General features: G+C 46.4%; 1 protein-coding gene across 1 annotated transcript in view; it reads left to right on the forward strand.

The window, feature by feature from the left end:
* Positions 1–8796: 8796 nt before the first annotated feature.
* The window catches only part of LOC101102546 (putative serine protease 47), a 30592-nt gene continuing 24672 nt past the window's right edge, over positions 8797–14716 (forward strand). Inside the window, exon 1 of the mRNA XM_042242688.1 lies at positions 8797–8974. Within this exon, the coding sequence (XP_042098622.1) occupies positions 8797–8974 (178 nt within the window). The remainder of the gene's footprint in view (positions 8975–14716) is intronic.

Consider the following 14716-nt stretch of genomic DNA (forward strand, 5'->3'; position numbering starts at 1 on the left):
GCAAATTGGGAGTGGTCAAACAGGAGATGGCAAGAGTGAACATCAACATTCTAGGAATCAGCAAGCTAAAATGGACTGGAATGGGTGAGTTTAACTCAGATGACCATTATATCTACTACTGCGGGCAGGAATCCCTTAGAAGAAATGGAGTAGCCATCATGGTCAACAAGAGAGTCCGAACTGCAGTACTTGGATGCAATCTCAAAAATGACAGAATGATCTCTGTTCGTCTCCAAGGCAAACTATTCAATATCACAGTAATCCAAGTCTATGCCCCAACCAGTAATGCTGAAGAAGCTGAAGTTGAACAGTTCTATGAAGACCTACAAGACCTATTAGAACTAACACCCAAAAAAGATGTCCTTTTCATTATAGGGGACTGGAATGCAAAAGTAGGAAGCCAAGAAACACCTGGAGTAACAGGCAAATTTGGCCTTGGAATACGGAATGAAGCAGGGCAAAGGCTAATAGAATTTTGCCAAGAGAATGCATTGGTCATAGCGAACACCCTCTTCCAACAACACAAGAGAAGACTCCACACATGGACATCACCAGATGGTCAACACCAAAATCTGATTATATTCTTTGCAGCCAGAGATGGAGAAGCTCTATACAGTCAACAAATACAAGACCAGGAGCTGACTATGGCTCAGATCATGAGCTCCTTATTGCGAAATTCAGACTTACATTGAAGAAAGTAGGGAAAACCACTAGACCATTCAGGTATGACCTAAATCAAATCACTTATAGTGGAGGTGAGAAACAGATTTAAGGGCCTAGATCTGATAGATAGAGTGCCTAATGAACTATGGACTGAGGTTTGTGACATTATACAGGAGACAGGGATCAAGACCATCCCCATGGAAAAGAAATGCAAAAAACCAAAATGGCTGTCTGAGGAGGCCTTACAAATAGCTGTGAAAAGAAGAGAAGCAAAAGCAAAGGAGAAAAGGAAAGATATAGCCATTTGAATGCAGAGTTCCAAAGAACAGTAAGGAGAGATAAGAAAGACTTCCTCGGTGATCAGTGCAAAGAAATAGAGGAAAACAATAAAACGGGAAAGACTAGAGATCTCTTCAGGAAAATTAGAGATACCAAGGGAATATTTCATATAAAGATGGGCTCAATAAAGGACAGAAATGGTAGGGACCTAACAGAAGCAGAAGATATTAAGAGGAGGTGGCAAGAATACACAGAAGAACTGTACAAAAAAGATCTTCATTACCCAGATAATCACGATGGTGTGATCACTTATCTAGAGCCAGACATCCTAGAATGTGAAGTCAAGTGGGCCTTAGGAGGCATCACTACGAACAAAGCTAGTGGAGGTGATGGAATTTCAGTTGAGCTATATCAAATCCTGAAAGATGATGCTGTGAAAGTGCTGCACTCAGTATGCCAGCAAATTTGGAAAAGTCAGCAGTGGCCACAGGACTGGAAAAGGTCAGTTTTCGTTCCAATCCCTAAGAAAGGAAATGCCAAAGAATGCTCAAACTACCGCACAGTTGCACTCATCTCACATGCTAGTAAATTAATGCTTAAAATTATCCAAGCCAGGCTTTAGCAATATGCGAACCACAAACTTCCAGATGTTCAAGCTGGTTTTAGAAAAGGCAGAGGAAGCAGAGATCAGATTGCCAACATCCGCTGCATCATCAAAAAAGCAAGAGAGTTCCAGAAAAACATCTGCTTCTGCTTTATTGACTATGCCAAAGCCTTTGACTGTATGGATCACAATAAACTGTGGAAAATTCTGAAAGAGATGGGAATACCAGACCACCTGACCTGCCTCTTGAAAAACCTGTATGCAGGTCAGGAAGCAACAGTTCGAACTGGACATGGAACAACAGATTGGTTCCAAATAGAAAAAGCAGTACGTCAAGGCTGTATATTGTCACCCTGCTCATTTAACTTATATACAGAGTACATCATGAGAATGGCTGAGTTGGAGGAAGCACAAGCTGGAATCAAGATTGCTGGGAGAAATATCAATAACCTCAGATATGCAGATGACACCACCCTTATGGCAGAAAGTGAAGAGGAACTAAAAAGCCTCTTGATGAAAGTGAAAGAGGAGAGTCAAAAAGTTGCCTGAAAGCTCAACCATCAGAAAACTAAGATCATGGCATCTGGTCCCATCACTTCATGGCAAATAGATGGGGAAACAGTGGAAACAGTGGCAGATATTATTCTTGGGGGCTTTAAAATCACTGAAGATGGTGACTGCCACCATGAAATAAAAGGATGCTTACTCCTTGAAAGGAAAGTTGTGACCAATCTCCACAGCATATTAAAAAGTAGAGACATTACTTTGTCCACAAAGGTCCATCTAGTCAAGGTTATGGTTTTTCCAGTAGTCATATATGTATGTGAGAGTTGGACTATAAAGAAAGCTGAGTGCTGAAGAATTGATGCTTTTGAACTGTGATGTTGGAGAAGATTCTTGAGAGTCCCTTGGACTATGAGGTGATCCAACCAGTCCATCCTAATGGAGATCAGTCCTGGGTGTTCATTGGAAGGACTGATGTTGAAGCTGAAACTCCGATACTTTGGCCACCTGATGAAAGAGCTGACTCATTTGAAAAGACCCTGATACTGGAAAAGATTGAAGTCAGGAGGAGAAAGGGACAACAGAGGATGAGATGGTTGAATGGCATCACCAACGCAATGGACATGAGTTTGAGTAATCTCCAGGAGTTGGTGATGGACAGGGAGGCCTGGCATTCTGCAGTCCATGGAGTGCAAAGAGTCAGACGTGACTGAGTGACTGAACTGGACTGAACTAACCTCCCAGATTTATCTATGCAGTGAATGCTGCCCATTCTTCCCCACAAAGGGATTGGTGAAGGCATCAAGGGGTAATGGATATGAAAGCACTTTCTTAATGATAAACCCTATCACAAGCTTCACCATCACTGTCAGCGATCATGTGGCCCTGGACTCTGGTTCTTGGATCCCAACCTCCCAGTTGTGTTCCCTTAAAGGGGCACTGCAATCAGCCTCCTGTAATACCCCTATGCCCTGGCTTCCTCACCATGAGCCAGTCTGCTGCTTTCCAGCTTGCAAGCACTGAAGGAGGTCTGGGACCTGACATCACCTCTGCAAAGGTAGAGAATCATCCCTTCCTCTCCTTGGTGGTTCTTCTTCCCAGAGCCTATGGTGTGACCCCAGGGCTGCAGGTAGCCTGGGTTTGAACTGGAAGGGGGACTCCTGGGGGTGGGTCAGGTTTAAAATCCTGGGGTGAGAGACAGCAAGGACACTGTGAAGTCAGTATGGGGCTCGTGCAGGGTAGCTGGTTGCAGATGTGCACCCCTTCCCAGCCTGCCCAGTTTTCCAGGCCCAGAAACTCCTGGTTGAAGCTTGTTCCTCATGTCTCCTGCAGACACCCGGGGAGGCTCCCTGACAAAGGCAGCTTTCATCAGGTCTCTCAAGATACTCCAGGGGAGATGTACAAAGAAACATCTACTGCAGCCCAACAGCTGTGGAGGGAAAAGCCTGCTCCCACTATGTCCTCCATGTCTCCTCTGCCTAAACGGCCTCTACCTCGAGCCTCCAGCTCGTCTCCAGCTTAGTTCCCTGCTTAGTTTCCATTCGCTCAGATCCATCCCTGAGTGCCTCTCCAACACCAGGGCCTCTCCTTCTGCTGGGCAGTCTTCCACCCACTTGTTCTCTCTCCTTCCCCTCGTCATCTTGATGAAGGTACCTGCCTTCCACCTCAGCACCATTAGGCTCCCTGCTGAGTCTCACTCAGGGCGACCCCATGGCACTGACACTGGGCACTATCCCACAAAGGTCTTCCCCATGCTCCCCTCGGAGACCAGCCATCTTAGGGCTTGTCCATTCAAGTTAGCCCCTTTCAACCCTGTCTTGGTGGCAGGGGGCTGCCAAAGAATTGAGCTTCTCCACCTTGACTCACTTGGGGTCCACAAAAGAATAGCTTCCCACACACTCACCAGAGGCATTATTTTGGTGAGACCCCAGAAACAGACAGGTAGAGGCAGGTACCCTCTCTTTTGTCAATGCAGATGTCCAGAAGCTGCTGGAGATACGAATCACCAAGAGAGTGGAACTCAAGATTTGGAAGGAGTAAGAAAAGGAGGAGGAGGCAGGCCACCATCTGACTTCACTGGGGAAGAGAATTAAGTCACTGCATGACAAGCAGGATACCTTGGGTCACCAACATTTCTGGAGCATAAAAGGCAAACCAGCACAGCAGCTTGGTCCCAGAAAGCTCTGATATCCTAACACTTTGAGGGACCATCTACAGAAGACATGCAGGTAGCACTTCTGGGTCTCCCCTTTCTGCAGAGTGTGTCTCTGGTGGCTACTGACACAGTACCTGAGTCCCCTCTAGAGTTACACCCTATCTTATTCAATGAATGCTCTAAGGCCAAACAATTCCAAATTCAAACTAAATTAATTTCACAGCTGCCATTGGTCCAGTCCTTGATCCACTCTGTATCCCAGGCTTAGCCTCAGTCCTTGACTGCAACCATGTCCCAGTTGCAGCCATCACCTCTGAGTCACATTTAGACCCAGGCCAGACCCCTACCCTTAATTCCAAACATGCCCCAGATTCAACCACCACCACGAGCTCACATGGAGACTCAGGCTAGACTCTTGACTCCAATTCTTGACTCCATCCATGCCCCAGTGTCAACCACCAATTCAGGCTCAAGTAGAGACCCAGTTCCAATCAAAACACTATGGAGTTATGACTCCAACCGTAACTCACTTTCAACCACCACCTCCAGCTCATGTGGACACCCATACTCACCCCAACCCTTGACTCCAACCACAGCTCACTTTCAAACACCATCAACTCAGATTCACATGGGGACCCAGGCCTGAACCCAATCCTTGACTCCAAGCAAACCTCAGTCACAACCACGACCTCGGACTTACATGGGGACCCACTGCCCATCTCACACTCTTTCCCAATGGAACTATCTTCCTCTCAACTGAAGACTAGGTACAATGAAGTGTCTTGCCTTATATTCCAAAACAAGGCACAATCTTTGATCCTCAATGCAATTCAAGCCTACAATGTCTCTTTTTCAAAAAAGCAACTAGAAAGTGGGTGAACTTTACCCTCTTCGGTTAGAAAAATCTCAGCAAGTCTTTAGCCACATCATCCCCAATCTTCCCCCAGGAAAACAGGTCTTCCCAGGCAAGCAGATGTGATTCCATTATTCCTGGGGATTTGATCAGCCCTGAGGTTCAGGAGAAACTGGAGTACCCTCTTTCCAAAAGGTTCATGCAACGAGAGAGTGGCATGCCCTGCAGAATCCAACAGTCTCAGAAACTGATGCAGCCTCAGGGTGAATCCCCAAGGCCTTGGCAGGCACTGGGCATGAAGAGACCCTCAAGACCTCCTGCAGGTCTAGGCAAAAGCAGCCAGGAAACACAGAAAATGACATCCTGGTACCTAGCAAGGATCCCAGCAGGAAAACTCCTGAGCCAGGATGTAAGGCAGAGCATGGAGAGGATCCTGAAAGTTCTGTACATGACCTCAGCCAACCCTCCAGTGAAGGTTCCAAGTGCAAAGCATGAGTTAGAGAGTTGAGCCCAGGCAGGAAGCATCCAGAAGAAATCCTGGGGGTCCTTATAAACAGGAAATCATAGCAGATCCATGAGTATTGGATCCCTGTTAACGTCTGTTGCTCAAGGCTTTCTGCCAACCATTTCATAGACCTTCCTGGACTGTCAACTGCTCCTATGGGAACAGAAAATGCAGGTTGTTCTCAGGATTGGGAAGCTTCCATATAGACTTCCTATGAGTCTCTTGTCCTCAGTCCTCATATTTAACAGGAGCTGGAAGCTCATATAATAAAGTTTCAGGTGAGGCACAGATGGATCCTTCTCCTCAGGTTCATATATAGCTTGAAGTTGAAAACTTTTCATCACATACACCTTCGAAGATCCACCTTGAAGACCACCAGTGACTCTGGGGACCACCCAAATACCAAGTTACAGAGGGCTCAGGAAATCATTCTCATCCCCATCCAGGAGAGAAAGTGATAACAATCCAGGCAGTGCCCACCCTGGAGAGTACCTGTCCTGCCCCCTACCCGGCAACTCAGAAAACCCAGGGGGCTCTGGGAGGAACCTCAGGGCTCTGGGAGGAAACGTCCAAAAGCCCTCAGAAGCCCCTCTTACTGGAAAGGAAGACAAGCCACCTTCTCAGGCCCCCACATACAACTGTGTGGGCAGAATTTGGCACAGTGAATCTGTTGTGGAGGCTGACAAAGGCAGCTTGGACCCCAGTCCACATCCAGCAATGGCCAGAAATGAGCCACAGGAGGAATCTGGGGATCGGGCCTCCCCAGAAACTTGCTCTAGTGTGACCGTCATGGACCTTGATGAATGTTCCCAATATCCCAGAGAACAAGAGACTGTAGAGGGAGACCCTGCTTAGAAGGGTACTTTTGAACCTGGTCTACTAATCAAATCCCAAATAATTAATTTTGATAGGAGATCATGGTCACCAAGGTCCCATAAAAATCCCTCCTTGAACATAAAGTCTGTTGCCAGAAGTCCAGAAGATGTATACTTTGATGAACAGTTTCATAAGCTTAAGTTCCAAGGGTTCATAGACTGGCAGAAACAGGCTCAAAGCCAGGCCACTTGCCTGCTCCTTCAAGACTGTGCCACTGAGAGGCTTCTCAAAGACTCATTTAGATATATTCATTGCCACAAACACCTTGGTTTCTCAGGAATCTCTGTGTTGTTTTGAGACCTTGTCCAGTGGAGACACGGCCAATTCCCGCACATGTGATGTTACATCGAGTGGAGGGAGCAGCCAGGGACAGCAGGAGGCCCTGAAAAGGCAGCCCCAGCATAAGAGTCAGCACAGGAAGTTCATCTCCACTGATGCGAGACAGACTAATAGGCGGCCCAAACTAAAATAGCATAAAAAGGGGTTGGTGGCACAGAAGTTCCACCAGGCCCACAGGATGAGCCACCCTGGCCAGAAAGAGGAATCAGCAGAGTCCCTACAAAACAGTTAATCCTGAAGAAGGGACAGGTTTCTTCAGAAAACCACTTTAGAGAAAGGATTAAGCACTTTCTGCAGTGGATTTGCCCCTATGAAGGCAAAAGACTATAACAAGCCCTGCAACAGCAAGCCTACAGCAGACACTGCTCAGAGCCAAGGAACTGTCAAAAGAAGTCTGATTACAGAGAGCAAGGCTGTTGAGGCTCAAGATCTCATGACATCTGTTGGACAGATCTTATAGAAGAAGATGGAGCTTCACCAGGGTAGTTTCACTGGTACAAAGCAGAACTGCAGGCCCCGTTAGGTCCAGCTTACTGCTACCACAGCTTTCTCGGAAATCAAGAGCAAAGGAGAGTGATGAAACAAACGGCCCACCATCAGCGAGCTACCCCCGTAGGCCACAGGTATCCTACCAAGAGTAAGTGGACCAGTCCCAGGAACAGGACATGGACCTTCCCACCCAGGGAGTCAGGTCCCCTTCTGGGCAGAGCCTGCCAGCATGGATCAAGAGTGACAAGTATCCCATACCATCCCCTCCACAGCCCAAGGCACTGTCTTCTTCAGAAATACACCTCTTCTGGCCAATCAGAACATGCTTGTCACAGCTTTCCTGAAAGGAAAACACTTCTCAAAAAAAAATCCATACCATGCACATGAAAACGTTTTTCTCTCATGTTAGAACACCCTCTGTGTGCTAAAAGCTTCTTCCTACCACAAAATTAGTTTCCTGAAATAAATGTTATTTCTCATGAGAAATGGTGCTCTGTCTGTGCTCTGCTTGGAGAAAGGAAATGGATAAGCGTCCACTCTTCCCAGATGCATGCTTTGACTTCCATATGGGACGGGGTCACGGAAGGAAGGTGAACCCAAGCATGGATACTCACCCGTACCTCAATTCCCTCCCTGCACCTCAGTGTCCATAATACCAGCACAGTATTACAGAAACAAGCAACAGCATTCAGGATATGTCACGGTGAACTAAAGACCTCTCCTTTCTCAGGGGAGAGGACAGCTCAGTCCTCCCCACTTCTCTCTCTACTTTGAACTTGTGAGGCTGTAGGGGAAGAGTTTGCAGAAGCTGACATTCCCTCCCCGCCCCCAGGCTCAGAAAGTGTCGGAAACAAGTTCACTCGTCAGAATAAGGAGGGGAGTTTGGGGCAGTGCTGGCCCCGAGTACAGGGTGGGAGAAACCTCATTCCTGTGTCATGGTGGGATTAGATGACGCAGTCCTGGAAGCCCCTCTTCTTCCAGATGGAGCTGTAATGAGGTGCGCCAGGCCTGTCACCCTTTCTGTTTTTCTCATGCTCTGGAGCAGGGGTGAGAATGAGGACCACACACGCTCAGCTCTGAGGGTTGCGGTGTGGAGCATGGAGGCCCCTGAGGGCTGGCCCACCCCTGCCCTGGAGAAGAGGACAGCTCATAGTACCCACCTCTGCCAGGAAATGGGTAGGGGTATGTTTTTGTGTGCAGTCACCTCAGTGTCTGAGGGTGGGAGGGCAGAGGTGCCCATAGATGGTGCAGGGACCAAGGAGCCCCTGGTGTCCCACCAGCATCTACAGGCCCAGAGGAAAGAAGTTACGGGGCCGTTGGCTCCTGGTGGCCCCACCCCAGAGTCTCCCCTCTACTCTAGCCTCCAGAACGCAGACAGAGGGAGGCCACCTGGACTCCCTGACAGAGGGCCAGGCTCTCAGAAGCAGCAGAGCCTCCAAGCAGGCAATCTTCACCGCTCCACAGTGTAGTTAATCAGCTATCACAGGACTGGGAGCTCAGGATAAACTCGTGGCCTGTGACCTCTACCTATGTATGTGGCCCAAGGAGGCTCCCAGAGGACAGGTGAACTCAACAGGCCCAAGGGCTCTTCTACAGTCATCGCAAGTCTCACCTGTCATCAGCCTTGCTCAGCCCAGAGCCCAGACAGTGAGGAAGCCAGCAGACAGAATGTGTCACCCAGCAAGCGGAAGCGACCTGTGGAGAAGGGTGCTGTCAGCTTTCTTCCCCAGGACCCATCTACACAGGAAAGTGTTAGTCACTCAGTTATGTCCACCTCTTTGAGATTCCATGGACTGTAGCCTGCAGGCTCCTCTGTCCATGTAATTTTCCAGATAAGAATGTTGCAGTGGGTAGCCATGCCCTTCTCCAAGGGATCTTACTGACCCAGGTATCGAACCCAGGTCTCCTGAATTGCAGGCAGATTCTTTATCATCTGAGCCACCAGGGTGCCCTGAAAAGCAGGGAGACAAGAGCAATTCTCTAGGGCGATTTGGGGCTCTGTATCATAGTCACTACAGCGGTGGAGAGACCAGCTCCAGAAGGGGCCTCTGATCCCAGTGACAGCTGGAATGGCCCTGCCCCATGCCTGTTACAACCCTCACATGTGGGACCAGGTCCAGGTCTGCATGGCGGTGTGCACAGGCCTGCTTGTGCTGAGGTCTTTACCTGGAGCCAGGTCTTGCCTCTGAGCCCCATCTCTCAGACAGGGTCTAAGGGAGCAGCTAGAACCCAGGGCACAGAGTGGCCTCCAGAGCTCAGGATAGAGGAGGGCACAAAACAGAGACTCTGAGCCTGGGCGCTGCCTGGTCCTCTCAGAGGCATTGAGAGGTGAATGCTGAGGGTGGGGGGCGCTGACCCTGAAGATACCTGTGAGGAAATGTGACACAGAGGGACACCAACAAAGAGCAAGAAACCAGAAGGGGAAAATCCCTGTGCCCTTCTCTTGCTGAAAGAAGCAGAACAGCCAGCAATGGAGGTCCCCTCACTAAGAGACTCCACACAGAGACTCACATCGTCCCCACATGGGGACCTCCCACACATCCACTCTGAGAAATCTCACTCAAGCATCCCACAGAGACCTCGCTGTGAGACCTCCCACGCACACACCTCACAGGTGTTCTTTAGGATCTGAGTATCCACCCACTTGACAGGTCCTTCATGGTGGGTCAGATGTCAGTTAAGAAACTGGCAGCACAGAAGAAGGACCAGAGATGGTGCCCAGCCCCTACCCCAAGTCCCAGAACTCCAAGATATCCAGATACTGTCAGCATTGCCCTAAATGGCATTCTCTGCTTGGGGAAATGCTCATGCCTCCTGTCCTTTGTAACCATTGCCTCTGAACAGAAGAGTCATGGTGTTCCACATGCAGACCTGCAAAAGTTTTTCCTCCACAGATCTTCCTTAGCTTGAGCTCTAGCCCATGGCTTCAGTCCAGTTCAGTCGCTCAGTCATGTCTGACTCATTAGGACCCCATGAACCGCAGCACACCAGGCCTCCCTGTCCATCACCAACTCCCGGAGTCCACCCAAACCCAGGTCCATCGAGTCAGTGATGCCATCCAACCATCTCATCCTCTGTCATCCCCTTCTCCTCCTGCCCTCAATCATTCCCAACATCAGGGTCTTTTCAAATGAGTCAGCTCTTCGCATCAGGTGGCCAAAGTATTGGAGTTTCAGCTTAAACATCAGTCCTTCCAAAGAACACCCAGGACTGATCTCCTTTAGGATGGACTAATTGGATCTCCTTGCAGTCCAAGGGACTCTCAAGAGTCTTCTCTAACATCACATTCAAAAGCATCAATTCTTCGGCACTCAGCTTTCTTTATAGTCCAACTCTCACATCCATACATGACCACTGGAAAAATCACAGCCTTGACTAGATGGACCTTTCTTGGCAAAGTAATGTCTCTGCTTTTTAATATGCTATCTAGGATGGTCATAACTTTCCTTCCAAGGAGTAAGTCTCTTTGAACTTCATGGCGGCAGTCACCATCTGCAGTGGTTTTGGAGCCCCAAAAAATAAAGTCAGCCATTGTTTCCACTGTTTTCCCATCTATTTGCCATGAAGTGATGGGACCGGATGCTATGATCTTTGTTTTCTGATGGTTGAGCTTTAAGCCAACTTTTTCACTCTCCTCTTTCACTTTCATCAAGAGGCTCTTTAGTTCTTCTTCACTTTCTGCCATAAGGGTGGTGTCATCTGCATATATAAGGTTATTGATATTTCTCCCGGCTATCTTGATTCCAGCTTGTGCTTCCTCCAACCCAGCGTTTCTCATGATGTACTCTGTATATAAGTTAAATAAGCAGGGTGACAATACATAGCCTTGATGTACTCCTTTCCTGATGTGGAACCAGTCTGTTGTTCCATGTTCAATTTGAATTGTTGCTTCCTGACCTGCATATAGGTTTCTCAAGAGGCAGGTCAGGTGGTCTGTATTCCCATCTCTTTCAGAATTTTCCACAGTTTATTGTGATCCACACAGTCAAAGGCTTTGGCATAGTCAATAAAGCAGAAATAGGTGTTTTTCTAGAACTCTCTTACTTTTTCGATGATCCAGCAGATGTTGGCAATTTGATCTCTGGTTCCTCTGCCTTTCCTAAAACCAGCTTGATCATCTGGAAGTTCACGGTTCATGTATTGCTAAAGCCTGGCTTGGAGAATTTCAAGCATTACTTTACTAGTGTGTGAGATGAGTGCAATTGTGTGGTAGTTTGAGCATTCTTTGGCATTGCCTTTCTTTGAGAAATGGAATGAAAACTGACCTTTTCCAGTCCTGTGGCCACTGCTGAGTTTTCCAAATTTGCTGGCATATTGAGGGCAGCACTTTCACAGCATCATCTTCCAGGATTTGAAATAGTTCAACTGGAATTTCATCACCTCCACTAGCTTTGTTCGTAGTGATGCTTCCTAAGGCCCACTTGACTTCACATTGCTTAGAGAATCATAAATTTTAAACATGAGTTAAATGTTGCCAACCTCCGATGAAAGCATCTTATTTGTCCCATTTATTCATCTTCCTGTCAGATGGTGCCAATATCATATATTTTTTCTTTTCTGGAGGATAAGATCTGAACTCATGATGCAGGTTTCTTTACTTTGGAAACAAGGTAAAGCACAGCAGCAAATGGGCTCTAGGAATAAAATTAACCAGCAACAAAGTGTGTGGCGTTTCACTCACCTCCCAGGGGGCCATGCAACTAACACAGCATTTTGTACATAACGGCTTGTGTCAGGCTTGGGTTTTAAGTTCAAATGCAACAGCCTAAAATTATGTGTAGGTTTTCAAATGAATCATGTAACTGGCAATTGCTTTTTGGTCCCCTGCAAAAAAATACTTATTTTTTTCTCAAAATGTGGTAATGCCCTCAAATGATATTATGCATATTTCCAAAATATGATATAATCTTAATGTCCATGTAACATAGCTTAAACTTCTTAACCATTTAAGAAGATTCAGTATTTAAATAATTATTTTAAAATGTACAATTTCCAAGACTCAAATGGGCTCAATTTTATGTTCATTATAGGGCTAGAAAAGGATACATTGCCTCAAATACTGTGGAATCTTACAAAAGACATCATTTAATCTTGCTTGATATATACACATGGTCTAATAAAATGACCAGAAGGGACTTCACATCTGAATCAAAGAACGTTTACATAAATAATCAAAGTGTGCATTGACATACACAAGGTGTACAGCAATCAGCAAAATCCTCACACTGTAGATCCAGCCCTTCCCAAAGGGGGACTTCTGTGATATCACAGACATAGTTCTCATTGCTCGTATGTAACTAGTTTCCCTGCTTTGTTAAAATCGACTTAATGATAGCTGCCATGCACTTATCATTGTTAAGTCAGATTATCTGCATGATGACAGTCTTTCCTCTAAAAGAAGCAGGGTTGATATGAGGACTCTAACGACCTATTTATTTCCTTCAGGTGGCACTAGTCGTAAAGAACCCACCTGCCAATGCAGGAGACATAAGAGACATGGTTCCATCCCGGGGTTGGGAAGATCCCCTGGAGGAAGGTATGGCAACCCACTCCAGTATTCTTGCCTTGAGAAACCCCATGAACAGAGGAGAATTTACACAAAAGTTCTTAGTGACCCAGATAACCACAATGGTGTGGTCACTCACCTAGATTCAGACATCCTACAGTGTGAAGTCAATTGGGCCTTAGATTCACTATTATGAACAAAACGGGTGGTGGTGATGGATTTTCAGCTGAGCAATTTAAAATCCTAAAAGATGCTGCTGCTAATGTGCTGCACCCAGTATGCCAGCAAATTTGGAAAACACAGCAGTGGCCACAGGACTGGAAATGTCAGTTTTCATTCCAATCCCAAAGAAAGGCAATGCCAAAGAATGTTCAAATTACTGTACAATTGCACTATTTCACATGCCAGCAAAATATGTTCAAAATCCTGCAAGCTAGGCTTCAGCAGTACATGAACTGAGAACTTCCAGATGCACAAGCTGGAATTAGAAAAAGCAGAGGAACCAGATACCAAATTGCCAGCATCCATTGGATCAACAAAAAGCAAGAGAATTCCACAAAAGTATCTACTTTTGCTTCATTGACTACACTAAAGCCTTTGACTGCGTGGGTCACAACAAACTGAGGAAAATTCATAAAGATATGGGAATACCAGACCACCTTACTTGCCTCCTGAGTAACCTGTATGCAGGATAAGAAGAAAGAGTTAGAACTGGACATGGAACAACAGACTGGTCAAAATTGGGAAAGGTGTATGTCAAGGCTGTATATTGCCACCTTCCTTATTTAACTTATATGCAGAGTACCTCAAAAGAAATGTTGGCCTGGATGACTCAAAGCTGGAATCAAGATTGCTTGGAAAATACCAATAACCTCAGATATGCAGATGACACCACTTTAATGGCAGAAAGTAAAGAGGAACTAAAGAGCCTCATGATGAAAGTGAAAGAGGAGAGTGAAAAGCTGGCTTAAAAGTCAACATTCAAAAACAAAGATCATGTCATCCAGTCCTATCACTTCATGGCAAATAGGTGGGGGAGAAGTGAAGACGGTTCAGATTTCATTTCTTGGGCCCAAAATCAATGCAGATGGTGACTGAGGCCATGAAATTAAAAGTTGCTTGCTCCTTGGAAGAAAAGTTATGACAAATCTAGAGAGTGTATTACAAAGCAGAGACATCACTTTGCTGACAAAGGCCCTTATAGTCAAAGCTATAGTTCTTCCAGTAGTCACATATAGATGTGAGAGTTAGTCCATAAAGGAGGTTGAATGCTGAAGAATTAATGCTTTGAACTGTGGTGCTGGAAAAGACTCTTGAGAGTCCCTTGGAATGCAAGGAGATCAAACCAGTCAATCCTAAAAGAAATCAACCCTGAATATTCATTTGAAGGATTGCTGCTGAAGCTCTAATACTTTGGCCACCTACTTTGAAGAGCCAACCCTTTGGGAAACCCTGATGCTAAGAAAGATTGAGGGAAGGAGGAGAAGGGGGTGACAGAGGATGAGATGGTTGGATGGCATTACTGACTCAATGGACATGAGTTTGAGCAAACTCAGGGAGACAGTGAAGGACAGGGAGGCCTGGCATGCTGCAGTCCATGAAGTCACAAAGAATTAGACAGGATTTAGTGACTGAACAACAACAATCTCAGAAGATAATGTGTTTACAAAGAGGGCAGCTAAAGTTTGCTGAGTGTCCTTTTTATTACATGGAACCCCAAATGCTGTAAAAAGAGAGCTTCCAAGCTAGCTGTCAATGGCCGCAGATTCTTCCCTCTTTTATTTGTATGATCGAATAACAGATCAATCATTGTGAGCAAGGATGGCTTTAGAAATGGCTTGTAAGTCAGTTGTTGTTTCGGAAGCCTTTTATTACGGTTGCTGTGCTGTGCTTAGTCGCTCAGTCATGCCCGACTCTGCCCTCATGGACTGCAGCTCACCACC

The sequence above is a fragment of the Ovis aries genome, chromosome 2 (assembly GCF_016772045.2).
Source record: "Ovis aries strain OAR_USU_Benz2616 breed Rambouillet chromosome 2, ARS-UI_Ramb_v3.0, whole genome shotgun sequence".
Classification (NCBI taxonomy): domain Eukaryota; kingdom Metazoa; phylum Chordata; class Mammalia; order Artiodactyla; family Bovidae; genus Ovis; species Ovis aries.